Raw genomic sequence first — 27,906 nt, 5'->3', positions numbered from 1 at the left:
TCAGGCATTTGGAAATTGCTCCCAAGGATGAACCAGACTTGTGGAAGTCTACAATTATTTTTCTGAGGTTGATGGCTGATTTCTTTTGATTTTCCCATGATGTCAAGCAAAGAGGCACAGTTTGAAGGTAGGACGTGAAATAGATCCACAGGTACACCTCCAATTGACTCAAATTATGTCAAATAGCCTATCAGAAGCTTCTAAAGCCATGACATCATTTTCTGGTATTTTCCAAGCTGTTTAAAGGCAGTCAACTTAGTGCATGTAAACTTTTGACCCACTGGAATTGTGATACAGTGAATTATAAGTGAAATAATCTGTCTGTAAACAATTGTTGGAAAAATGACTTGTGTCATACACAAAGTAGATGTCCTAACCGACTTGCCAAAACTATAATTTGTTAACAAGAAATTTGTGGAGTGGTTGAAAAACTAGTTTTAATGACTCCAACCTAAGTGTATGTAAACTTCCGACTTCAACTGTATATACAAGGCGACCTCCTTTAGATCCCTCATATGATACAGTACAGATCTTTTTGGTCTCATGGCATACATACATACATAGTGTTAAGAACACAGGACTGGGGTCAGGGAGAAAGAGTAGACCATCTCAATGTTTTTTGGAAATCTGATGTTCCGACGCTGGAATCAAGCTACATTTTTCAAGTACATTTTTCGAGACACATCAAATAAATAGATACATTCTATCATACATTTTACATTACATACAGTACATTCCCTGGAGTACCGTAGTAGATCATATATATTTACACATGCTGTCAAAGTTGAAGAATGGATCAGATACAGTACGTTCTCTGTACATACATTATGACAGTCTGAGTAACCATAGTAACCGCCTGGGTCGTGTGCAGTGGGGACGAAACGGAGATGTACCTGCTGAAAGCAGGGCTGGTCCTGGCTGTTCTGTCGCCCTAGGCGAGACAAATGAAAGACGGTCCAGACCGGACAAAATCTGAACCAAAGATAGATGTCTATGATTTGGTCTGGACCGGACTATAAACCAACATCCGTGGATGTGCAAATCAAGGCCGGTCCAGAAAGGACCCCCCCAAAAAAGACATCCAAAAGTCGACGGCATCGATCCGTGCTTACTGAGGTGTAGCCTACAGTGTCGCCTAATTAGAATTTTATGAATGCCCATCTATTTGGTAGGCCTACCGTTTGTAAAACACCAATAAAAGACGGCAGGTCCGGACAGGACCAAAAAAAGACATCCAGTAGACGTCGGCCCATGCTTACTAGGGTGAAGCCTACTGTGTTGGTCTGCAAAGGAATTTTATCAATGCCCAACCATGTGGAAGACCCACCGTTTGTAAAACAGGCGTTGCATTGGCTTTATTAGTCCTGATTCCTGTGACTAATAAACTTGGCTATTTCAGCTCTGAATATCAGCTACACAACTTCATCAGGAGTTATCCTGAGCCTATTTGCAATATGTTTACACAGCGGGAAATCAGAAGTATTTTATTTTTCGCCATGATCAGCTTGTCAAAAATGAACAGATACAAACTTTAAACCACTGATCATGAACATTTTGCCCACAGGGTGAAATTTCTGGACAGCAGTTGTGAGTAGCCTGATTATCAATTTTATATTGTCCATTTTACTTTGTCCTGTCCTGTTTTTAGGATATGTTGTTTAACATGTCAACGCAATTTAGATTAGGGTATTTGATCGGAGAAACCTGTATGATGTAAAAAGTGTCCATCTCATTACATTGTCATTCATTTTATCTCCAGCCTGTAGGCTACAGAAAAGGCCACATACTCTTCCTACCATATGCTATATTCAGGGGTGAAAGTATAATTCATTTCTTCCCGGTACGGGACCAACCGCGTGCACCAACATTTTTCAACGGGCCTAATCATAGAATGATATGTAGAGTCCCTATTAATTCAATAGGATCTCAGTGGGCCTAGTTGTAAAGATCTGTTATTTAACTTTTAAAATGCATTACCTTTTACAGTGGCATAAAGACAACCAGTCAAAATGTTTTCATCCGATTGTTAAACAATCCCTTCAACGGGCTCCTTCATAGGCTACCCGTGTACTTTCATCCACTTGCAACATATTACCAGACACCAAACAGTGGTGAATGGAAAGAGACATCTGTTAAACATAAAAAACAAAAAGTGTAATGACAAATTTGGCTATTGTCATGTCGCCACGTCTCTGCCTTGGCAAAATGTCACTGTTCTCGTCGAACCACATCACATTTGACTGTAGGCTCTACCACCCGTTTTCAAGTCTATTCGCTAATTTGTCATGCCTCTGACATGCGTTAATTATAAAGTAGTGTAATAGCATACAATTTTCTTGACATTTTGCTGTAATTATTGTGATTGGCTCATGTTTTTACGCTGGCTATATCTGCTACATGATTTATGTTAGATCATTTTCTTAACAGAACGTTGGTGGAGCGCCCAGTGCTGGGAATGGACAAGCAAAATCTTTGTGCCCCTGCCTTTGACAAAGTGGGAACTGCTTATCACAGGGCGGCATCAGCGCTCACCTAAAAAGCCCATATGTCACTGGTTGAGAGAAATTGTCATTGTTTAGGGCAGAATTATTTGAGGTTGTGTTGTTGGGGGTGCATCTTGTTCAGTTTAGCCCAGAAAATGCCACCCTTGTCAATCTGCCGCCATAGGTAGCCGCCTAATGAGCTGACAAGGCCCTGGCTGAACGTGTCCAATGAGAAACGCTCATTTCGGATATATCGTTGCAAAATGTTTTACAATGGTGTGCCCTACTGAACAACACACTGATACCCATTCTGTCCACTTATCGGCTCACTTTGCCGCTGCCTTTGCCCTCGTGGCTAGGGCCCCTCCCTCTGGCACCGGGCCCTGCGCCCCATGGGATCCCCTGCCACCCACTAAGCCTGTCCTGGGGGTACCATGGAGGGGGAGGGGATCCCGAGAAGCTGGACGGAGAGCGGCTACGCCCCAGGAAGACCCCTCCCCCCTCACGGAGCTCGTGACGTGAGGGGGAGGAGCTGAGTGAGCGCTGTAGAGAGGAGGAAGAGCTGCGGGGGTGTGGCGCCGGACTGAAAAGTGCACCGCCGCGGTCATTCATCAGTTGGGTCAGACTGGCAAGGAAGTCGGCGTCGCTGGTGCTGCTAGCGCGCACCCGGAAACGTCGGCGCCTACTGGGGCAGAGAACAGAAGGGGTTGGATTTTAAAAACTAAAACAAACAATTCTGCAACTATAATGTATTATTCAGACACTCATGCCTATACATTCTGATTTGTAGGATGCACCGATATGTTCCTAAACCAATCCACACAGAAAAAATTGTCTATCATCAGTGATGTGGGACGCAACCCTTACTGTCACAGCCTACTAGTCTTGCGTTTGGCAGGGCACAACGTTGTGGAATGTTCAGATACATATATAACGTAGAGTAAACATGCCTCAGATTGAATAGCTGTCGAATAAGAAAGTACATCAGTTTCATTCATGACATTTCTATCTGCGACACTCCATAAAGTTTGCTATTAAACGTGGCCCAGTGCTGTGCCATAATACCATGTTCTTCATACCTGTTGTCTACAGCTGGGCGGGTGGGCGGTTTCCCGGGAGGCGGACGAGGCAGGAACCTGCTGGAGGAGGAGAGCTGCTGCTGCTCGAGCCCCGGAAGAGGGTGAATGACGGGCCGGGGGATTTTACTCCTGCTGCCCGAGGAGGAGAGCGAGAGGGAGTCACGGTCTTCCCCCAGCCAGTCGGAGCGTGAGCCGCGGTCTGAGCAGGAAAGGAACCTCTCCCGGACGCCACAGGGCAGCAGGTTGTCGCAGGAGAGCGATGGCGAGGGCGAGTGGGAGGGCGAGCCAGGCACGGGGCTGCTCCAGCGGTGGCGGCGGTCCATAGTGGGGGAATCCGGGACGGTGGTTGGATCTCGTATGGGGATGCGGCTCAATCTGGGCGAGGAGGGGGATTCTCTTCGCAGCAGGACCAAGGTGGGTGGGGGAGGGGAGGAGGAGAAGGTGCCAGTGCTCTCCGCGGCACTTCCGGCTTTCTCCATCTGAGGGTGTTGGTTGGGTTCGGAGGAACGGTCGGGGAGGCCTGAGTCGCTCTCTGGGTCTTTGTCGTTTGCGAGGTGGGCTGGAATGAGGCTTGGCACAGGGCTGGGGGCTGACTCGACAATCTCCAGCTCGTCAACCTTGACCTCTCGGGGGTCATTGGTTTTGGTTGACAGGGCCTCTAGTGATATGGCTTCACTCTTTTCCATCACAGGGGACTGTGGTACAGGGTTGGCAGACTGTGGAGAGGCAGACCAGAGATTATTGGGAGATGGACGTGAGAGGTGGTGAGGAGGCAGCAGAGTCCCTGCCCATCTTCTGAAAATGTCTGAAATAAGACATCTCAGTCTTATTCTATCCCCCCAATACATTTTTTTAATTGCACTTGTCTTTTCCTACTAGCAGTGACTTTGCTGATAACTTCTGTATCGAGGAAAGATTGACCTACTACGACTGAGATATGTGGTTGTCTCACCTAGCTATCTTAAGATGAATGCACTTTAAGTAAGTCGCTTTGGATAAAAGCGAGAAGTACAGATCTATGTTCATGTCAGTGAATATCTGGTGTGTGTACAGTTCTTCAAAAGTTAACCTGTACTGCAGTGGAGTAAGAAACATTTCCTTCATAATGGATGTAACTGCACCGTCAGGGCCATACTTCAGCAAGACATTTTGAAAAAATTACATTTTAATGCCCAGAATACAACTGTATGTATATGTGTGAGCAATTCTTATTCTGCCAAAGCCTTGCTCGTACTCACCTGCTCCATCTGGGCTCGGCCCATGTGGCCTAGCATCCCAGGCAGCCTCCTGCCGCCCAGTAACCAGGTACAGGGCAGGGCCATGTGGGACAGGACGGGGCTGCTCGGGGCTGAGGGAGGCTGGTGGTCCTGGACCTCAGCCTCTGAATGCACCTCTAGTTTATTCCCATCCAGAGCATAGTCTCCTGGAGGCTTGGCTGCCCCCGAGGCCCCGCTGCCTCCCCCCTGCTCCAGCATCAACCAATCCTGGGAGTTTCCCTCCTGGGGAACAGAACTGAGGTTCAGGGCCCCAGCCCCCTCCTCCTGGTCGGGAGTCTCTGTCGCCTGGTCCTCGTCACAGGGGGTGCCAACCTGCTCACCCCGCCCCCCGCCGCTTTCGGGGATGGTGATCTCTCGCTCCTGTGGATGCTGATTCCCCAGACTGGAAATATAAAAGAAAATTGGGATTTGACATGAGTAATTGCTTAATAAATATTTTAAAGTTGACTAATGGAAATGATAAAAAAAAAAAAGATTTGTAAAATCTGCATAACTAGCTAATGAACATTCCAACAAGAGAGATTAAGTAAGTTGCCTTGCATGAGCCTTGGCTTGTGCAAGCTAGAAGCAGGAGCTTATCCTCGGTTTCTGTAGCATGAGGCAGCTTGATGTACAAGTACACCCCCTGGACTAGCCAATGAACAGTCCAACAAATTCAAAGTTGGTTGAAACAAAAACCTGTATACAGTAGTTTAAGGACTAAATTAATACATATCCCTCTGCCTTGTGCCTAGTGCAGTGGTTCTCAAACCTCTCCTCCGGGACCCCCAGCAGTATTTTATCTATTCCAGAGCTAGCACACTGATTCAACTAATCACCTTGAGTACTGAATCAGGTCTTGTAGTTCAAGACTAAAACAAAATTGTGAAATGTCTGCCCCCCCCCGAGAGGTTTGAGAACCACTGTCCTACTGTACACTGTAGAACAATATAAACTATTAAACGACTATAAATGAATGGTAAAAGTTACTGACTAGGCATCAAGGAAGCGTTCGATGGTGGGCTTGGGTTCGGGAGCCAGTCTCTTCTCGAAGGCCAGGCTCTGGCTGTGTCTCATCCTCCGGAGCAGGGGGGCCGCCCGGTCCAGAAACATGGTCTCTGAGCGCACCCGTCTGGGGGAGCTCTGGCTCTGGTTGCCACCCTGGTTCTGGCTGTGCTCGTCCTCATTCACCACCTGGAGAAGGGGTAAGCAATGTAGTTGTCACAAAAAAGGTGTTGGAAGTACAGCGCAAACGTTACCAAAGCCAGGTGACTTCCGACACACACAAAGAGGACAAGGTAAGAGGCTAATCTCCTTCAGCCTCTTGCTTCTCTCTTAGTAAGATCTTTGATTGCTTTTGCTGTCTATGGTCAGGTCATATTGCTGGGTCTTAAAAGAGTGACTGAACACACTGATTCCACATTTGTATCTCTGTTGTTCATTACAAAAAAAGAAATGCAGTCTTGGGTGTGGTTCGATGTGGCAGTTACTGATGTTTTTCCCCCATGAGACACCATAGGACAGGGGTTCTCAAAGTGGGGTTCATGGATGTGGTACTGCAGCGGTTCGCAGCCAGATCCCTCTCTCTCTCTGTTCTCTGTGGAATACTTTTAGATGGTGTAATTCAATTCAATGTAATACTAATCATCTACAATTTCTTAACCTTGGGCAACATGGGCCTGGGAGGCTTACAGGGATATTGGTATCCACAGCACTCCAATTATCCATTATTCAACTGAATACATTCCTGTATTTTTTTTAGAAAATAAACACTAATTTAAGCTTTCAAAACGGCAAAATATTTTAACTCAGCATCTGTTGGAAGGGCTCGTAAGCAAGCATTTCACAGTAAAGTCTACACCCGTTCTATTTGGCGCATGCGACAATTAAAATGTCTATATTGATATTAGGTATAAGATATTAGTTGTGTTCTGATTATGAGGGGGTCACTGATGAATTTTCAATCCCAAAAGGGGTCCCTGGCCCCAAAAACTTTGTGTCACGACTCCCGCCGAAGTCGGCCCCTCTCCTTGTTCGGGCGGCGTTCGACATCACCGGCTTTACTAGTTGCCACCGATCGATGTTTCACTGTTTGTTTGGTTTTGTCTTTATTGTGTACACCCGTTTTTGATTTCCCTAATTATGTTCATTATTTAACCCTCTGCATTTCCTCTTTGTCTTGTCGGTGATTGTTTCCTGTTTTGTGTTGTTGGAGGGGTTGTTCCCCGATCCTGTATTTTTGGATTTGGAAGAAGTTTTATTATGTATTTTAGTAAACACGTATTTTGTTTACACTCATTCCATGTGTCCTGCGCCTGACTCCGACACTTCTTCTAACTAGTGCATTACACTTTGAGAACCCCTGCCATGGGAACAAAGCCAGTGTCTCTTCCTCAATATAGTCAGAATGAATCTAAGATGGGGGGAAAGTGGGTTAAGTACCTTTTTCTTTTCTTCACATTCAGCAGGGTAAATTAAGCCGCCTACACATTTCTGTACTGAATAAAAAAGTACCACTAACTTTATTTCCCAAACACAATTCAAGACAATCAAGTTTTTTTAAAACTTTTAATCTTTAAGCTTTTAACACCGGCTTAACACCTAAACATATGCCTGGCATTACGCCTGGGAAAAACACTTTGATTTGCTCAACTTGACATTGACTCAACTTACCCCAAGGCAAACATCGACTATATTTGCCCGCACAACGACAAGAATGCACTTCCATGCTAGGCTTAGGACCTCATACTGAAGCTTAGAGACCCCAAATGATGTATAGAAAAAACTTTAAATTATCTACTTTCTGGCCTCCCGAGTGGTGCAGTGGTCAAAAGGCGTCACTAGAGGCGCCACTACAGACACGGGTTTGTCGCAGCCTGCCACGACTGGGAGACCCATGCCGTGACCGGGAGACCCATCTTCACGGTTGACGTTGAGACTGGTGTTTTGCGGGTACTATTTAAATGAAGCTGCCAGTTGAGGACTTGTGAGGTGTCTGTTTCTCAAACTAGACACTCTAATATACTTGTCCTCTTGCTCAGTTGTGCACCAGGGCCTCCCACTCCTCTTTCTATTTTGGTTAGAGCCAGTTTGGGCTGTTCTGTGAAGGGAGTTGTACACAGCGTTGTACGAGATCTTCAATTTCTTGGCAATTTCTCACATGGAATAGCCTTCATTTCTCAGAACAAGAATAGACTGACGAGTTTCAGAAGAAAGGTCTTTATTTCTGGCCATTTTGAGCCTGTAATTGAACCCACAAATGCCGACGCTCCAGATACTCAACTAGTTTAAAGGCCAGTTTTAACAAGGACATTTCTAAGTGACCCCAAACTTTTGAACAGTAGTGTATATAAATAAAACCAACAATTATCTACTTTGGTTTAGATACAAGCATCATGAAACCTCGAACACAATAAATTAATTTGACTTTGTGAAAAAAGTTTTTTTGGACCTCACTTTTTCCATGTGGTTTCTTCCTTCACAGACTCCATGAAATGATGACCTCTTCCTAAATATTTGATCAAATTATACATTTTGTGTATAGTTTCCTAGAAACAAGGGTGGCTCAACTTACCATTTGGCTTAATTTACCACACACTCTCCTAACTCAAGAGCAATTTTATTTCTAGCTAACATGTTTGGTGACGTGTTGTCTTATGTAAACAAAGTCCGATCTGCTGCCAGCTGGGAATATCTGTCACACGGTCTGTGTGTTGTGTAGTTTACGAAAGTTCAATCAAGAAGGCAGGTCTGAATGCTCATGATCATTATCAGCATAGAGTATTTTCTTCTCCTCTTTCCTATTAACCATGTACAGGTCATTCACATATTTACCTTTACCTGCCTATAAGCACGGCACAATAGCAGATGTTCTGAAAGAGCTGCAAAACCTGGATCCGTACAAATCAGCTGAGCTAGACAATCTGGACCCTCTCTTTCTAAAATTATCCGCCGCCATTGTTGCAACCCCTATTACCAGTCTGTTCAACTTCTCTTTCGTATCGTCCGAGATCCCTAAAGATTGGAAAGCTGCCGCGGTCATCCTCCTCTTCAAAGGGGGTGACACTCTAGACCCAAACTGTTATGGACCTATATCCATCCTGCCCTGCCTTTCTAAAGTCTTCGAAAGCCAAGCTAAAAAACAGATCACTGACCATTTCGAATCCCACCGTACCTTCTCCGCTGTGCAATCTGGTTTCCGAGCTGGTCACGGGTGCACCTCAGCCACGCTCAAGGTACTAAACGATATCATAACCGCCATTGATAAAAGATTGTACTGTGCAGCCATATTCATCGACCTGGCCAAGGCTTTCACTGTATTCTTATAGGCAGACTCAACATCCTTGGTTTCTCAAATGACTGCCTCGCCTGGTTCACCAACTACTTCTCAGACCGAGTTCAGTGTGTCAAATCGGAGGGCCTGTTGTCCGGACCTCTGGCAGTCTCTATGGGGTTGCCACAGGGTTCAATTCTTGGGCCGACTCTTTTCTCTGTATATATCAACAATGTCGCTCATGCTGCGGGTAATTCCCTGATCCACCTCCACGCAGACGCCACCATTCTGTATACATCTGGCCCTCCTTTGGACACTGTAACAAACCTCCAAACAAGCTTCAATGCCATACAACACTCCTTCCGTGGCCTCCAACTGCTCTTAAATGCTAGTAAAACTAAATGCATGCTTTTCAACCATTCGCTACCCGCCCGCCCGACTAGCATAACTACTCTGGACGGTTCTGACTTGTGTGGACAACTACAAATACCTAGGTGTCTGACTAGACTAAACTCTCCTTCCAGACTCATATTAAACATCTCCAATCCAAAATTTTATCTAGAATCGGCTTTCTATTCTGCAACAAAGCCTCCTTCACTCACACCGCCAAACACCCTCATAAAATTGACTATCCTACTGATCCTCGACTTCGGCGATGTCATTTACAAAATAGCCTCCAACACTCTACTCAGCAAATGGGATGCAGTCTATCACAGTGCCATCCGTTTTGTCACCAAAGCCCCATATACCACCCACCACTGCGACCTGTATGTTCTAATCGGCTGGCCCTCGCTACATATTCGTCGCCAGATCCACTGGCTCCAGGTCATCTATAAGTCTTTGCTAGGTAAAGCTACGCCTTATCTCAGCTCACTGGTCACGATAACAACACCCACCCGTAGCACGCGCTCCAGCAGGTATATCTCACTGGTCATCCCCAAAGCCAACACCTCCTTTGGCCGCCTTTCCTTCCAGTTCTCTGCTGCCAATGACTGGAACGAATTGCAAAAATCGCTGAAGTTGGAGACTTATATTTCTCTCACTAACTTTAAACATCAGCTATCCGAGCAGCTAACCAATTGCTGCAGCTGTACATAGCCCATCCAATCTACCTACCTCATACCCATATTGTTTTTATTTACTTTTCTGCTCTTTTGCACACCAGTACTTATACTTACATCATCCTCTGCACATCTATCACTCCAGTGTTAATTTGCTAAATTGTAATTACTTCGCTACAATGGCCTATTTATTGCCTTACCTCCTCACGCCATTTGCACACACTGAATATAGACTTTCTTTTTTTCTATTGTGTTATTGACTGTAAGCTTGTTTATTCCATGCGTAACTCTGTGTTTGTGTCGCTTTGCTTTATCTTGGCCAGGTCGCAGTTGTAAATTAGATTTTTAATAATGCACATTCCTCACGCTTGTTGTTTAACTTAGGGGCTCAATCCTGCAATTATCACCTTCCTCTCTCTCAACCAATGGGTGTAAACCTTGGGATGTAGTCATATGTCAACTTACCCATGTTCTCACTTCCTTTTTGTCAGCAACAGTTTGACAAGCATCCACCATCAGCTATAATAATCTTAAGGCCCGTCATTGAAACTCCTTTCCCCTCATCTGGCTCTGAGGATCCTCCCTTGAAGTAGAGCCTATTCCCCAAACGATTTAATAAAATGTCATATTGCACTGTCTGTTGGTCATTCAGTTAAGCTTGTACTCGATTGAACTGTGATAGAACGTAATCACTGCAGCTGTGTATTCCGTGTTAGTGGGCAAGTGAGCATTGTCGAAATCAAAACCCAACCCTCAAGTCATGACGAATTCACTTACAAAACTCTGTTTTGGACAAGACTGAATTTAGGACCAAAACTGTCCTATTTATACTTTCTACTCAATTCTAGCACTAGAATAAATGTTTGTCTAATATCCATAGCACATTGGCCAGTTTTTTTTATCAGAGAAGATGTTTATTGCCATCAGTTGAGCTTTAAGTTTAAGTAAAGATGAAATCGATATCATATTATTTGGGTCTCAGTGGTGTTGCACACATTGTTAATATGCATTACTGCAGTTACAGATGGACCAACAACATCACTGTATAGAATCAATTATTACAAAATGGAAGAAGTTCAAGATGACGGTCAATCACCCTCGGTCTGGGGTTCCATGCAAGATCTCACCTCGTGGGGCATCAATGATCATGAGGATGGTGAGGGATCAGCCCAGAACTACACAGCAGGACCTGGTCAATGACCTGAAGAGAGCTGGGACCACAGTCTCAAAGAAAACCATTAGTAACACACAACGCTGTCATGGATTAAAATCCTGCAGCACACGCAAGGTCCCCCTGCTCAAGCCAGCGCATGTCCAGGCCCGTCTGAAGTTTGCCAATGACCATCTGGATGATCCAGAGGAGGAATGGGAGAAGGTCATGTGGTCTGATGAGACAAAATAGAGTTTTTTTGGTCTAAACTCCACTTGCCGTGTTTGGAGGAAGAAGGATGAGTACAACCCCAAGAACACCATCCCAACCGTGAAGCATGGCGTTGGAAACATTATTTTCTGCAAAGGGGACAGGACGACTGCACCGTGTTGAGGATGGATGGGGCCATGTATCGCGAGATCTTGGCCAACAACCTCCTTCCCTCAGTAAGAGCATTGAAGATGGGTCGTGGCTGGGTCTTCCAGCATGACAACGACCCGAAACACACAGCCAGGGCAACTAAGGAGTGGCTCCGTAAGAAGCATCTCAAGGTCCTGGAGTGGCCTAGCCAGTCTCCAGGCCTGAACCCAATAGAAAATCTTTGGAGGGAGCTGAAAGTCCGTATTGCCCAGCGACAGCCCCGAAACCTGAAGGATCTGGAGAAGGTCTGTATGAAGGAGTGGGCCAAAATCCCCTGCTGCAGAGTGTGCAAACCTGGTCAAGAACTACAGGAAACGTATGATCTCTGTAATTGCAAACAAAGGTTTCTGTACCAAATATTAAGTTCTGCTTTTCTGATGTATCAAATACTTATGTCATGCAATAAAATGCTAATTAATTACTTAAAAATCATACAATGTGTTTTTCTGGATTTTTGTTTTAGATTCCGTCTCTCACAGTTGAAGTGTACCTATGATAACAATTACAGACCTCTACATGCTTTGTAAGTAGGAAACACTGCCGATTTTTGCAGGTTATCAAATACTTGTTCTCCCCACTGTATATATTATTTTTTATCCCAGCCCCCGTCCCCGCAGGTAGGCCGTTTGGTAGGCCGTCATTGTAAATAAGAATTTGTTCTTAACTGACTTGCCTAGTTAAATAAAGGTAAATTAAAATAAAAAATTCATAAAAATAGTATAGTATTGAAAATACAGTCTTCAGTATAGAAAATGTACCTGTTGAAGTAGACAAGGTTGGCTACACTGCAGCAGTAAAGGGAAACTAATGAGGGTGTTCATTTGATAGCATGCCATAATTGTGTCTTCCTGTCTAAAACCAAAGTATTTATTTATATGGTCAATAATATTTGATTATTTCACAAATATGCATGTGTTCCAATCCTGACCTTCCTGATGAGAGGTTGTTGTTGTTGCTGGGCTGCGGCGTGGTTGCAGTTGCGGTCCATCTCCTCCCACACGTCAACACCCTGGGCAGCACGTTGGTGCTGGGCCGGGATGGGGGGGCAGTTGTCGGCGTCGCTGAGGCGCTCGCCCTGCAGTACGTCCTCAGTGTTCTCCCTCTGCAGCTCGGCGGGGAGCACCGAGGCATTGGCCATGCTGGCGGGAGATAGAGAAGGAGGAAGGGAAGGGGTTCGAGAGGGAGAAGGAGAAAGAGAAAAAAGGGAGTCAGGAAAGGGACAGGAAAAGGGACAGAGAGGAGAGAGAATCATTCAGCTGCGTCTTTCCAGAGGACAAATTAGGCCGGTGGTCTCCAAGGGATCGCTGACCGAATATACAGATTTCCTTTCCACCCAAAAAAGCTTGGCAGATTTTACAAAATCAACCCATGGATTGAATTGCGTGAGTGGGACAAAAGTTATACCATGTCGATTTGAAGGAAGGTATTAGTCAAATCAGCAAATGTTGACCAATTAGGCATCAATTACACTCATTCACACAAATATTCTGCATCACACCAACCAACAGGAAGCCAAACAAAGTTATGTATTAACATAACATTTCTCCATCTGACCTGTAAGATCAGCTCTGAAAAGATCTGGGGCATCATTTATCAATCATGCATAGGCAAAAATCTGTGCGTAAACCTTGCGTGGGATCATTTCCACGCAAAGTGTGAGATTTATCAATATGAACGTTTGCTTGAGAGTGTGCGTAAATTCACACACAGCCATGACCATGCATGTGCACAGTGCGCAGTGGTGGAATAAGGGGACAGCTTATCAAGCGTTGAGTGTGGAAAATGTTGTATTGGAGATATGTAGCAATGTAATAATGTACTGTTTAATCTTTTGTTTGATATGTAATTTAAGTGCCTTAATGTGTTTGGACCCCAGGAAGAGTAGCTGCTGCTAACGAGGATCCCTAATAAATACAAAAATATATATCCATTAGCCTGTCAAGATATATATTTCACAAAAGGACATTTGTTACAATAATCCATATCTAGCAACAAATTTTTAAAATGTTCTACTTCATATTCATCTCCTAATGGAGATGGGAGATCCTTCCAGATGGACAACCACCGCTGCAGCACCACCAATCAGGCCTTTACGGTAGAGTAGCCAGATGGAAGACACTTCTTCAGAAAGTATTTAGACCCCTTGACTTCCACATTTTGTTACGTTACAGTGTTGTTCTCAAATTGATTAAATAAATGTAAAAAATCTCAGCAATCTATACACGATACCCCATAATGGACAAAGCAAAAACAGGTTTTTGAAAATTTTGCAAATGTATTAAAAATGTAAAACAGATACCTTATTGACATAAGTATTCAGCCTCTTTGCTATGAGACTCGAAATCGAGCTCAGGTGCATCCTGTTTCCATTGATCATCCTTGAGATGTTTCTACAACTTGATAGGAGTCCACTATTGGTAAATTCAATTGATTGGACATGATTTGGAAAGGCACACCTGTCTATATGAGGTCGCAGCGTGGACAGTGAATGTCAGAGCAAAAACCAAGCCATGAGGTCTAAGGAATTGTCAGTAGAGCACTGAGACAGGATTGTGTTGAGGCACAGATCTGGGGAATGGTACCAACACATTTCTGCGGCATTAAAGGTCCAAGAACACAGTGGTCTCCATCATTCTTAAATGGAAGAAGTTTGGAACCCCCAAGACTCTTCCTAGAGCTGGCTGTCTGGCCAAACTGAGCAATCTGGAAAGAAGGGCCTTGGTCAGGGAGGTGACAAAGAACCCAATGGTCACTCTGACAGAGCTCTAGAGTTCCTCTGTGGAGATGGGAGAACCTTCCAGAAAGACAACCATCTCTGCAGCACTCCACCAATCAGGCCTTTATGGTAGAGTGGCCAGACGGAAGCCACTCCTCAGTAAAAGGCACATGACAGCCCGCTTGGAGTTTGCCAAAAGGCACCTTAAGACTCTCAGACCATAAGAAACAAGATTCTCTGGTCTGATGAAACCAAGATTAAACTATTTGGCCTAAATGCCAATCATCACGTCTGAAGGAAACCTGGCACCATAACTACAGTAAAGCATGGTGGTGGCAGCATCGTGCTGTGGGGATGTTTTTCAGCGGCAGGGACTGGGAGACTAGTCAGGATCAAGATAAAGGTGAACGGCGCAAAGTACAGAGAGATCCTTGATGAAAACCTGCTCCAGAGCTCTCAGGACCTCAGACTAGGGCAAAGGTTCACCTTCCAACAGGACAACGACCCTAAGCACACAGCCAAGACAAGTGACCAAGTGGCTTTGGGACGAGTCTCAATGTCCTTGAGTGGCCCAGCCAGAGCCCGGACTTAAACATGATCGAACAGCTCTGGAGAGATCTGAAAATAGCTGTGCAGCAACGCTCCACATCCAACCTGGCAGAGCTTGGGAGGATCAGAAGGGCAGAAACTCCCCAAATACAGGTGTGCCAAGCTTGTAGCGTCATACCCAAGACAACTCGAGGCTGTATTGGCTGCCAAAGGTGCTTCAACAAAGTACTGAGTAAAGGGTCTGAATACTTATGTAAATGTAATATTTCAGATTTAAATTTTTTGTATATTAGCAAAAATGTCTAAACCTGTTTTTGTTAGTCATTATGGGTTATTGTGTGTGGATTGATGAGGGAAAAAACTACTGAATTTGTACTGGTCAAGCCACAACGGAGCAAACCAAATAAAACCATTTGGTTTAACTCAATCTCTAATTCTAGCACCTATATTCAGTCTCTGAAAATAGTTATTTTTTTATTTTTTTTGATTGCGCCATTCATTGTAAGGCATTGTATATTCCCCACAGACTTTAAAGGGATGATTGACCATACAGTACCCACCCCTAATACTGGCACCCTTGGTAAATATGAGCAAAACGGGTTGTGAAAAAAAATTCTTTGCTGTTTATCCTATTTGTCTTTCATTCAAAATATTCACAAAAATCTAACCATTAATTGAAGTCACATTTTTATGTTAAATAAATGAAATAAATATTTTTCTCCAAAACATGTGTGGCACAATTATTGGCAACCTCTAGAAATTCTTAGGAGTAAAATCTAACTGAAGTATATTCCCATATTTTACGTTAAGTTCACCTGAGTGATTAGGAACACTTAAGTGGTAAGCCATGACTTCCTGTTTCACTGGGGTATAAATATGAGGTGACACACAGGCCAAGTTCCCATAGTCATCCATCACTATGGGAAAGACCCGAGAATACAGTAATGACATGCGACAAAAGGTTGTTGAGCTGCACAAATCAGGAAATGGCTATAAGAAAAAAGATCAACGGTTGAAAATAGCCATTTCCACTATCAGGGAAATAATTAAGAAGTTTAAAGCAACTGGAGATGTTAACAATCGGCCTGGAAGAGGACGTGTGGCTATATTGACCCCACGCACAGTGAGGAGGATGGTTTGAGTGGGTAAAAAAATCACCAAGGATAATACCTGGAGAATTGCAGATATTTGTTGGGTCTTGGGGTCAGAAAGTCTCCAGAACTACGATCAGACGCCACCTACATAACCATAACCAAGTTGTTTGGGAGGGTTGCCATAAAAAAAGCCTTTGCTGTCATCAAACAACAAACTCAAGCGCCTACAGTTTGCCAAACGTTACTGGAACTTTCAATGGGACCGGGTTCTATAATCAGATGAGACCAAAATAGAGCTTTTTGGAAACAAACACCAGAGGTGGGTTTGGCGTAGACAGAAAGATAGCCATGCAGAAAAGTACCTCATCCCCACTGTGAAGTATGGTGGTTGATCTTTGATGTTGCGGGTCAGTTTGTCTTCCAAAGGCCCTGGACAACTTGTCAGGATACATGGTATCATGGAACATCAAGTACCAGCAGATATTAAATCAAAACCTCTGCTAGAAAGCTTAAATTGGGCCGTGGTTTGATCTTCCAGTAGGACAATGATCCAAAGCACACCTCAATCAACACAAGAATGGTTCACTGACCACAGAATTAAGTTTTTGCCATAGCCATCCTAGTCCCCTGCCCTAAACCCCATAGAAAACCTGTGGGATAAGCTGAAGAGGAGAATCCACAAGTGTGGACCTCCTGAATCTGAAGGATCTGGACAGATTCTGTATGGAGGAATGGTCTCAGATCCCTTGCCATGTGTTCTCCAACCTCATCACGCATTATAGGAGAAGATTCAGAGCTCTTATCTTTGCAAAGGGAGGTTGCACAACGTATTGAATGAAGGGGTGCCAATAATTGTGGCACATATATTTGAGAAAAATATTGGTTTTATGATAAGAATGTATTTTTTCTTTCAATTACAATTTTTTTCTTTCAAATTACAATTTACTTTAATTAAAGGTTTGATTTTTGTGAATATTTTGAATGAAAGATCAAGAGGATAAACATTTACCAAGTGTGCCAATATTAGCGGAGGGCACTGTATATGCACTAAGGCTAAGAGCAATAGGTATTTATCAATGGTCATCTCCCTCGGTGTACATATGACACTCGTAGGATTGTTTGATAAAACACACTTTTTCTATGCAAACAAACATTCTATATTCTGTTCGAAAGTAGTATTTTAGAATAGTTTCGAAGCAATATTGATAAATATTTGTGGAACAAATATCAGAATTGGGCTGCCTGTCTAAACACAGTCTTTGAGTGGAACAGTTGCCATTTTGGATTACAGTTGCAATATTTTGGGTACTTTCCCAAAATTCCCAGGTTTTCCAGATATCCAGTTTGGAAGATTCCTGGAATAAGTAGGAAATTCAGGAATTCTCCTCCCTGGATTCCTGAAAAAAAAACTGTAACCCTACTTCTGATACCAAACAGTTCTACCTCTCTGCTACTATTTTCAAACAATATGCCATCATTGCAGTTCTTACCCAATGTAAGCTGGTGTGAGGCGGGTCAGTTGCTGAGCGGTGGTGGCTGAACCGGTGATGGTCAGCATATCCTCTGAGTCGCACCTCTCCCAGTCATACGGGTCATTCTCCAACACGTTGTGGCTCTTCATGGCATTTTCAAACACTGAAATTAGTAGCTGGAACAGAACAACCAAAACCATTGACATTTAGCATTATGAAACAATGGTCAGATTTATTGTTGGCTTGTTGTTGGCAGACAAATACACACATAGGAGTGGGTGTCAATTCCATTCAAATTCAGTCAAATCAGGGAGTTAGGTCTGTCCCCGCCAATTTTTTTGGGGGGGTTGGCCAAGAGTCATCTGTTCTTTTGACCAATCGATTGGTTGAAATTAGCGGCGCAGGTCCTAATCCAGGCACTTGTCATCTCCCGTCTGGATTACTGCAACTCGCTGTTGGCGGGGCTCCCTGCCTGTGCCATTAAAGCCCTACAACTCATCCAGAACGCCGCAGCCCGTCTGGTGTTCAACCTTCCCAAGTTATCTCACGTCACCCCGCTCCTCCGCACACTCCTCTGGCTTCCAGTTGAAGCTCGGATCTGCTATAAGACCATGGTGCTTGCCTACGGAGCTGTGAGGGGAACGGCACCTCCGTACCTTCAGGCTCTGATCAGTCCCTACACCCAAAGAAGGGCACTGCGTTCATCCACCTCTGGCCTGCTCGCCTCCCTACCTCTGTGGAAGCACAGTTCCCGCTCAGCCCAGTCAAAACTGTTCGCTGCTCTGGCACCCCAATGGTGGAACAAGCTCCCTCACGACGCCAGGACAGCAGAGTCAATCACCACCTTCCGGAGACACCTGAAACCCCACCTCTTTAAGGAATACCTGGGATAGGATTAAGTAATCCTTCTAACCCTCCCCGCCCCTACCCCCCCCCAAAAAAGATATAGATGTACTATTGTAAAGTGGTTGTTCCACTGGATATCATAAGGTGAATGCACCAATTTGTAAGTCGCTCTGGATAACAGCATCTGCTAAATGACGTAAATGTAAATGTAAACATGTATCGTTCCATATATTTACACATCCTATGTGTTTAAATCAAATCAACTATATTCACTGAGCTTGTCTGATGCTTTTAAGCACATGGTTTGATTAAATAATTAAGACACACAAATGACTAGAGGGAGCCCGACAAGCAATTGATTTGATTGTGCCGGGCCAGCTCAGACTTGCTGCATTGTGTTAAAAAAAAAAGAGACAGCGAGTGACTCTAACTGGCACCCGTTGTCTCTCTCCTCCCTGCTGCAGCGACCACCACAGAACATCAAAGTGTTTGTTGATGAAGGTGCAACATAATTATTGCCATTTCTGTTACCGAAATCCTTCATTTGTTTAGGAAAAACATTCCCCATTCCCTCGACCCTTGCTCTCTTTACAGGACACGTTTGCGTCGCATGCACATGACCAAATACCTATTTGTATGGGAATAGTATTACTACAGAACGTTGGTTATGTAATTATTACTCCAGGATGTCTGTTATTCCAGAGGACAATTCAGACGGGATTCATTTCTAAAAATCCAATAAATTGACAGTTATGACGGAAGCCTGGAGGTTTGAATTCTAGGCGTGAAGATACAGTATTTCAACATGTCCAGGTGATAGGGCCACACTGATAACTCAAGCTTGGTTCCTAAGTTTCTAAACCATACCAAACCATCTTTGCTATAGCGTCATCATAATATTTGAATTGAGTAAGAGTGAAGATAATCTTTAGGATATTTTTGCGATCCGCAGTAGCTTACGTCCTAAATGCCCCGCAGCCTTCGGATGTGAGCTAAACAGTGCACTAGCCAGGGCCGGTCATTGCCTTTCTGCCACCATCCCCCGCAAAACTAGAATAGTCCCAGTAAGCAAAATGACGTTGAAAAGAAGTCTAAAATATGTATTTTCCAGACGTTCAAGTTCAATATAGGTTCTGAATGAAATATTATGTTTAAAATATATATTTTCCAGGATGCTGAAAAGGCATCTTCAGGACTTTGAGAAATATGTATTTTCCTGACGTTGAAATCAGGTTCATTTTCGGTTCTTAATGAATGTTGAAAATACATATTTTACAGATGTTGAAAAAAAAAATGTTTTATGGATGTTGCAAATCTTTTGGGCAGATGTTGAAATCAGGCAATTTTTTTGTCCTGAATGAAAGTTGAAAATAAGTAATATATAGACGTCTATGTTTGGACCAGACTGGTCCAAGCTGGACAAAATCTGAACCAAATCGTCCATGATTGGTTCAGATTTGATACGGACCAGACAAAAAAAACCAATGTACATGGACATCAAGGCCTACGTGGAAATCAAGGCCGGTCCGGAACTGCACCAAAAAAAGACATCCAAATGATGTCGGTCCATGCTTATTGAGGTGTCGCCTACAGTGTTGCCTGAAATGTAATTTTATGAATGCCCATCTACAGTATGTGGTAAGCCTACCCTTTTTAACACACCAAAAAAACGACATGCGGACAGGACCAAAAAAAGACATTGGCTCGTGCTTACTAGGGTGTAGCCTACTATGTCGCCCGCAATGGAATTTTATGAATGCCCATCCATGTGGTAGCCCCACCATTTGTAAAACAGGCCGCTGCATTGGCTTTATTAGTCCTGATTCCTGTGACTAGTCAATTTGGATATTTAAGCTCTGAATATCAACTACCCAACTTTATCATGAGTTATCGCAAGCCTATTTGCAATGTGTTTACACAGCGGGAAATACAGAAGTATTTTCTTTTTCGCTATGATCAGCTTGTAAAAAAATGTATGGGTACAAACTTCAAACCATTGATCATGACAATGCGGTGAAACTCCTGGACAACAGTTGTAATTGTCCATTCCATATTGTCCATTTTATTTTGACCTGTCCTGTTTTTAGGAAATGTTGATTTGTGACAGCTCTTTTTTTACATTTATTTGATTTTTGATCTGAGAAAACTTGCATGATGTAAAAAGTGTCTGTCTCATTACAGTGTCATACATTTTATCTACAGCCTCTATGCAACAGAAAAGGTTGTGTGCACCAAACAGATGCTGTATAGATTACAATATAATTTTCCTGACTGTTTGGAGCAATGTAAACAACACAAAATAAAGTGTAAGCATACCAGAGTCTGTTGTAAAAAAAAATTGTTAAGCCTCTATTACAGCAAAGACTAAAAACAGCTGCATTCATTCATGAATGCAATTTCCGAAATGGAACGGTTATTTATTTATTGTTTAAACTAATTATTCAAGGCTCGCTTGAATTTATTTTAAAACTAAAATGCTTGATTGCATTTCAAATCATGAATGACTCATATTCTGTGTGATGACATGAACGAATTAATGATTGATTGACCGATACAGTAGCCTATATAAGTATTGAAATATAGGCCAAATAAGTTACGGTATTAAGACTAAAAAGGATGTACTTTTACGCCTGCAACACAGTGGTGGTTATACAAGACTGCTATACTAAGCCTACTAATGATAATGAGAAGGATATGAAGGACAATAATAAGAAGGATATCAAGAAAAAGGAGCGTTATTGCTATTATAAATATAACTTTTCAGACAATTTGGAACAGTGTAAACAATAAATACATTTTAAATAATTCCAGAGAGACTGTTCTAACGAAAAAAAAAAGTCTAAATCTTTACTCCAGCAAAGCAAAGATTAAAAACAGCCGAATTTGTGAAATTATTTACTTAACATGTCATTGCATGAGGCTTGGTGCTCAATGAATCAGTAGGCTATTAAACAAACACTCAGGCAACAAAAGCAGGATCTGTCTTATTTCTGTAGATAAATTGATGGGCTCCCGAGTGGCGCAGCGGTCTAAGGCACTGCATCTCAGTGCTAGAGGTGTCACTACAGACACTGGTTCGTTTCCAGGCTGTATCACAACCGGCCGTGATTGGGAGTCCCATAGGCTGGCACACAATTTGCCCAGCGTCGTCTGGGTTAGGGTTTGGCCGGGGTAGGCCGTCATTGTAAATAAGAATTTGTTCTTAACGGACTTGCCTAGTTAAATAAATACAATTTTTTAAAAAGTATAAAGCAGTTAGGCTATTGATTATAGACCTAATTAAGTTTGCGTTTCCTCTCTCCTCATTCTGCTGCTGCCTCCGCAGCATTGTTCTCAACACCAAAATACTGGTTAACTTTGCTATTATGCACATAGCAACATGGTCTACGAAAAGGCGTCAATTCAACAGCACACTGATATGTTTCAGAACAGTGGACAGCGACTGGTATCCAAAGAGGGAGAAAGTGCATTTGTTATAAAATAATATCATTTTTATTAGTATTGCACCATTGTTCTTATGTAATATAACCATGTATAATTTAAGTAGCATATGTATTAGACTGATGGACTGTGCCATCCATAATGGATCAGTCCACTCAGACAGGCAAGAATCAGACAGGTGTCTTGCACACCATGATATTTATTTTTTTGCTACTGCTCGACTAAAGAAATCTGGGTCGACCAACAACCTATCGACCAAACAATCGACCAGTCAACTAAACAGTCGACTAAATGGGGACAGCCCTACAGGAAGTAAACTAAAATTCCAACTCCAATATTTTCTGGATATTTGAGTTAATGCACACATATGGAAACATATATAGACCAATGTTACCTGATAGTCAGGCTTAGTGAAGTAGTCCAGGGTCAGGATATGATCCAGGAAGACGCTGAACTCTGAGGGGAGGTGTTTGAGCATGAGGCGATTGTCGTAGGTCTCTTTTAGGTTCCCCACCTGTTCCTGTGAGCAGAGGGAAAAGAGCATGAACACACATGCTCATACATGTACAGTACACACACATGCACATACACTTACTTTGTCTTTGACCTTCCTCCAGGGTAGCTGGCCCACCGTGAACTCCACCAGCATGTAGAAGAGAGACCAGAGGTCATCATGGCGACCCATCTCCTGAATACCACAGACACACACAACATGGGTGAGCAAGGTGAGAACATGTACTCATATAGCCTAGTATAAGGTTGACCTCACCTTATTCTTGTGTGCGTTGACTGAGGCATAGCGCACCGTTCCTCTGAACCCTGCCACGGGACGAGGCTGACAGGGAGAGAGAGATGGATAAGAAATGAAATTGAATCTTCAATATTCACACTAGCATACTACTTAGAATACATGCCCAATGCGAGCTTCATTTTAAGTGGACATTGAAATGTAGCCATCACATTGACATTTTAGTCATTTAGTAGACACTCTTATCCAGAGTGACTAACAGTAGTGAGTGCATACATGTTCATACTTTTTTCGTACTGGTCCCCCATGGGAATCGAACCCACAACCCTGGCATTGCAAGCATCATGCTTTACCAACTGAGCCACATGCGCATACACACATGCACGTGCAGGAATACTTACAGGACGCACTTCCTGACAAGAGTTGGTGAACTGTCGGGCCAGACCAAAGTCGAGCATGTAGCAGCATCGACATGTGCTGGACAGGCGCCCCATGGCAAAGTTTGACTGGGGTGGTACAAACACAGTAAATCAGTCACTGATACTTAGTCTTGTCCTTGCCATTGATCTGATGAAGCAGGCAATAATCGAAGTAAATCCTGTTACTCTTTCCAGCAATGCCTGGTACAATGCTTTGAAACTTGATGCGGTCTTATAATAAGGCATTTCTCACCATGCATCAATTTTTTTTACTGATAATAACAAAATGGCTGGGATGTAGTCAGGATCACTATGAGACATTATAATATTGTCATACATGCTTATGACAAGTTGTGCAATGCATTACAGTGAGGGAAAAAAGTATTTGATCCCCTGCTGATTTAGTACGTTTGCCCACTGACAAAGAAATGATCAGTCTATAATTTTAATGGTAGGTTTATTTGAACAGTGAGAGACAGAATAACAACAAAAAAATCCAGAAAAACGCATGTCAAAAATGTTATAAAATGATTTGCATTTTAATGAAGGAAATAAGTATTTGACCCCTCTGCAAAACACGACTTAGTACTTGGTGGCAAAACCCTTGTTGGCAATCACAGAGGTCAGACGTTTCTTGTAGTTGGCCACCAGGTTTGCACACATCTCAGGAGGGATTTTGTCCCACTCCTCTTTGCAGATCTTCTCCAAGTCATTAAGGTTGAGGCTGACGTTTGGAAACTCGAACCTTCAGCTCCCTCCACAGATTAAGGTCTGGAGACTGGCTAGGCCACTCCAGGACCTTAATGTGCTTCTTCTTGAGCCACTCCTTTGTTGCCTTGGCCGTGTGTTTTGGGTCATTGTCATGCTGGAATACCCATCCACGACCCATTTTCAATGCCCTGGCTGAGGGAAGGAGGTTCTCACCCAAGATTTGACGGTAAATGGCCCCGTCCATCGTCCCTTTGATGCGGTGAAGTTGTCCTGTCCCCTTAGCAGAAAAACACCCCCAAAGCATAATGTTTCCACCTCCATGTTTGACGGTGGGATGGTGTTCTTGGGGTCATCTTTTGTATAAATCCACAGGCAGAAAAGAGAGGGATATATATCAAACACGGCGAGTTGAGTTGATGCCAAAGAGCTCCATTTTGGTCTCATCTGACCACAACTCTTTCACCCAGTTGTCCTCTGAATCATTCAGACAGGCATGTATATGTGCTTTCTTGAGCAGGGGGACCTTGCGGGTCATTTCAGTCCTTCACGGCGTAGTGTACCAATTGTTTTCTTGGTGACAATGGTCCCAGCTGCCTTGAGATCATTGACAAGATCCTCCCGTGTAGTTGTGGGCTGATTCATCACCATTCTCATGATCATTGCAACTCCACGAGGTGAGATCTTGCATGGAGCCCCAGGCCCGAGGGAGATTGACAGTTCTTTTGTGTTTCTTCCATTTGCGAATAATCGTACCAACTGTTGTCACCTTCTCACCAAGCTGCTTGGCGATGGTCTTGTAGCCCATTCCAGCCTTGTGAAGGTCTACAATCTTGTCCCTGACATCCTTGGAGAGCTCTTTGATCTTGGCCATGGTGGAGAGTTTGGAATCTGATTGATTGATTGCTTCTGTGGACAGGTGTCTTTTATACAGGTAACAAACTGAGATTAGGAGCACTCCCTTTAAGAGTGTGCTCCTAATCTCAGCTCATTACCTTTATAAAAGATACCTGGGAGCCAGAAATCTTTCTGATTGAGAGGGGGTCAAATACTTATTTCCCTCATTAAAATGCAAATCAATTTATAACATTTTTGACATGCGTTTTTCTGGATTTTTTGTTGTTGTTATTCTGTCTCTCAATGTTCAAATAAACCTACCATTAAAATTATAGACTGATAATTTCTTTGTCAGTGGGCAAACGTACAAAATCAGCAGGGGATCAAATACTTTTTTCCCTCACTGTATAACCACTTAAAGCGCTATACCTGCATTCATACACTGGACGCAGAGACATAAAAGTGTATACATTAGTTAATCTGACGCTTAATTGCCAAAATGTCAAACTATCCCTTTAAGGCTTGAGTGTTACCAGTACATTATTTATGCTCTCATCTTGTTCCCTTACCCCTGATTCATGACCCCTTATTATTCCCTCATCTTCTGACCCCATGACCCCTTACAGGTTTGATGTCGCGGTGCAGGAAGCCCACAGAGTGGATGCTCTCGATGGCCTCCAGCATCTGTCGGCCCAGCCTCAGAGTCGTGGAGACGGTGAAGGTGCCGCGAGACATAGCTCTGCGCAGGTCTGCCAGATTCCTCCCCTATAGGACACAGACAGTAAAGCAATGTTTGTGGGATGGGGTGATGGTCACCCAAGGCTGAGATACTTACTCATTCTTTCTCTCACTCTCACACACACACACACACACACACCACACTTTATTTGAATCCACAAATCACATTACAATTAAAGGGATTCAAATATTTAAGGTCGCACACAAGTGCGCATGAGCACGCAGCCAGAAACCTTACCTGAAGTTCCATCACCACATAGTTGAAGCGGTCATTGCGGCCACAGCCTACAAAGCGACACACATGATCTTTACCTGAAACAGAGAAACAAATGTTGCTTAGAAGGTCTCTCTTCTAAAACACATCAGATATTTACAGTATCTGGCCAAATTATTAGAAACACGTAAATATCCAATCAATATTTTCCACAAAGGTTTGATACGGTTGTGTGAATTTCAAAGTTATGGACATTTCAGTGTATTTCCGAACGACCTCCATTCTAGACGTATATTTGAGGTCGTACTGTATTCCAACAGGGCCCCTGTCTCTCACCCTGGAGCTTCTTCAGCACGGCCACCTCCATCTTCAGCACCTGTTTGGGCTGCTGGGCAGACTCCACCTTCAGGGCCACGTTGACCTGGCTCAGCTGATCCAGCACCTCGTAGATCTCCCCGAAGCCACCCCCACCAATTTTCTTCACCTGGAAATGGAATGGGGAAGGTGGAATGCAGGTAGTAAAGAAAGAAGAGAGAGCGGGTGGGTGGGGGATGGAGGTGGAGAGAGGTGGAGAGAGAGAACGAGAGGGAAGTTGTGAGTGTTCTGTATGAAAAGCGCCATACTGTACCTACAGAAGGTACACACACACCACATCTCACCTCATACCGGTTAGACACATTACATAAAGCTGCTTTGACATTCTCGCTGCTGCCTTCTTGCTAGGAGAATGGGAGCAGCGACAAGACAGATTTGACCGAAGCTAGCTGTGCCCTTTCTGTAGCTGGTAGTATTTATAGTAACTCACCACTCTCCATCTCTCCCGGACCAAGTCTGTGACTGACAGGATGTCTGCCGCCTGCTCTACTGCACCACTCATCCCAAGTGCTGCTCGGAGTGCTCCCAACGACGGCCTGCACCTGGCATCAGTGTCGCTGGCTTTTTACTGCAGAAAGAAATGGCGAAAGGAAAGAAACATTTCAATTTAGACAACTGACAAAATCAGGCCAAAGTAGAGTCCTTGATGACCTCCAGCTTCATGTGTCCCCAGAGAGATGTCAAAATGTGTGTGTTGTCACTGTCATTTTACTTTCTTCACCTATATACTAATGTAAAGGACGTATTGGAACATTTACATCCATTTGTTTTTATTCACAGCAAATAATGTTTCTTTGGATAATCACATCACTGGACATATTAAAAGCCCCATCAGCAGAATCTACCACTTCTATTGCAGGCTACTTTTAAAGCCCATTTAGCCAAGTCCTTTTTCTTACTGTTGTAATAGCTAAGAATAATGCATGAACACAGTGATTGCCATAAGAGCTGCTTGTTCACAACTTACCCTGTGTGTTGCTTATGTAGCCAACAGACATAGCAACTTACCAACCCAACATAGCCATCCTATTCCAACATGATCAGCTGTCATTCTGAAAACTGTTAATAGAGGCATTTCACTTGATAAAATATCTGGCAAGCTGGTTGGCTAGCTGGCAAACGTTAGCTAGGTCTACTAACGTTAAGGTCTTACAAAAAAGAGGGAGAAAGGATCGCTTTGCTAAAATTAGATAGCGTAACGTTACCTTGCTTGACAACAAAGCATAACCCTTTGCATCCATCACGTACTGGACCAGTTAGCTAACAACAAACCAATACTAGCAGCTAGCTATCTTTTTAGACAGCTATCTATCTATATGGTATCTAATAGCTGGGATAACATTAAATATGTGTAACCCTAGCTAGCTAACTGGTACAAGCAAACGATTTCTTGTCTCTGTAACATGTCGTTTATTTAGCAAGCAAAATAGCTAGCATGCTATGTAGCAAACCTAGCTAGCGAATGTTGGCTAGTATAAGGCAGATTTTACATGCGGCTTTCATCTAACCTACCTTATTTGATTGCACCATTTCCAAGAATATACTATTTTCAATCCAGACAGTTAAGTGACATTTCTCCATATCCACTGCTGTGCTTTCAACTCTTAAAACGTTTCATTGTGTACATAACGGAATGGGGAGAAGGTTTCTCCTCCGCTCATTCACACAACAGCAGCGGTTACGTCACGGGCAAGCGCTCCTTCTATCAACTGATTGATCAGTCTGCATCTTTGCAGAGTTCTCGCTTCGATAATCTCCGCTGCCGGGCTAGGGATACGAAATATAGATGTCCCTGTCATTGCATTATTAGAATCAACAGCGTTTCCTGGCACATGCTAAAACTGTGAGATTACAGTATTATGTGCAAAAGAGTGCCACCTCAGAAGAGCAATGCAGACACCAGAGCATTGACACATTTACGTTTACATTTAAGTCATTTAGCAGACGCTCTTATCCAGAGCGACTTACAAAATGGTGCATTCACCTTATGATATCCAGTGGAACAACCACTTTACAATAGTGCATCT

The 27,906-nt window shown here is 43.4% G+C and overlaps 1 protein-coding gene across 2 annotated transcripts; it reads right to left on the bottom strand.

The window, feature by feature from the left end:
• Positions 1-272: 272 nt before the first annotated feature.
• LOC106607578 (tau-tubulin kinase 2) lies at positions 273-27,840 on the bottom strand. 2 transcript variants are annotated; one of them, XM_014204650.2, is made up of 15 exons: positions 27,392-27,840; positions 26,310-26,447; positions 25,841-25,988; positions 25,529-25,602; positions 25,177-25,317; positions 22,990-23,094; positions 22,610-22,675; positions 22,436-22,528; positions 22,235-22,360; positions 17,572-17,729; positions 12,651-12,861; positions 5,813-6,012; positions 4,801-5,221; positions 3,563-4,278; positions 273-3,168 (listed from the first exon to the last, which is right to left on the bottom strand). In XM_014204650.2, exons 2-15 carry the CDS (start codon positions 26,379-26,381, stop codon positions 2,802-2,804), a joined length of 2,898 nt encoding a protein of 965 aa, XP_014060125.2. In that variant the 5' UTR covers positions 26,382-26,447; positions 27,392-27,840; the 3' UTR covers positions 273-2,801. The 2 variants fall into 2 exon arrangements, with proteins under 2 accessions (XP_014060125.2, XP_014060127.2); XM_014204652.2 differs by having other exon boundaries at positions 273-3,165.
• Positions 27,841-27,906: the final 66 nt, after the last annotated feature.

This window comes from Salmo salar, chromosome ssa06, assembly GCF_905237065.1.
Source record: "Salmo salar chromosome ssa06, Ssal_v3.1, whole genome shotgun sequence".
In the NCBI taxonomy this organism is placed as follows: Eukaryota; Metazoa; Chordata; class Actinopteri; order Salmoniformes; family Salmonidae; genus Salmo; species Salmo salar.
This window is presented reverse-complemented; position numbering and strand designations above follow the sequence as displayed.

Coding starts and splice junctions, on each gene's coding strand:
- LOC106607578 (XM_014204650.2), bottom strand. CDS start 26,381: ATGAGTGGTGCAGTAGAGCAGGCGGCAGACATCCTGTCAGTCACAGAC. Junction 25,603..25,840: donor CGTGCTGAAGAAGCTCCAGG/GTGAGAGACAGG, acceptor TCTCTGTTTCAG/GTAAAGATCATGTGTGTCGC. Junction 25,318..25,528: donor ATGTGGTGATGGAACTTCAG/GTAAGGTTTCTG, acceptor TGTGTCCTATAG/GGGAGGAATCTGGCAGACCT.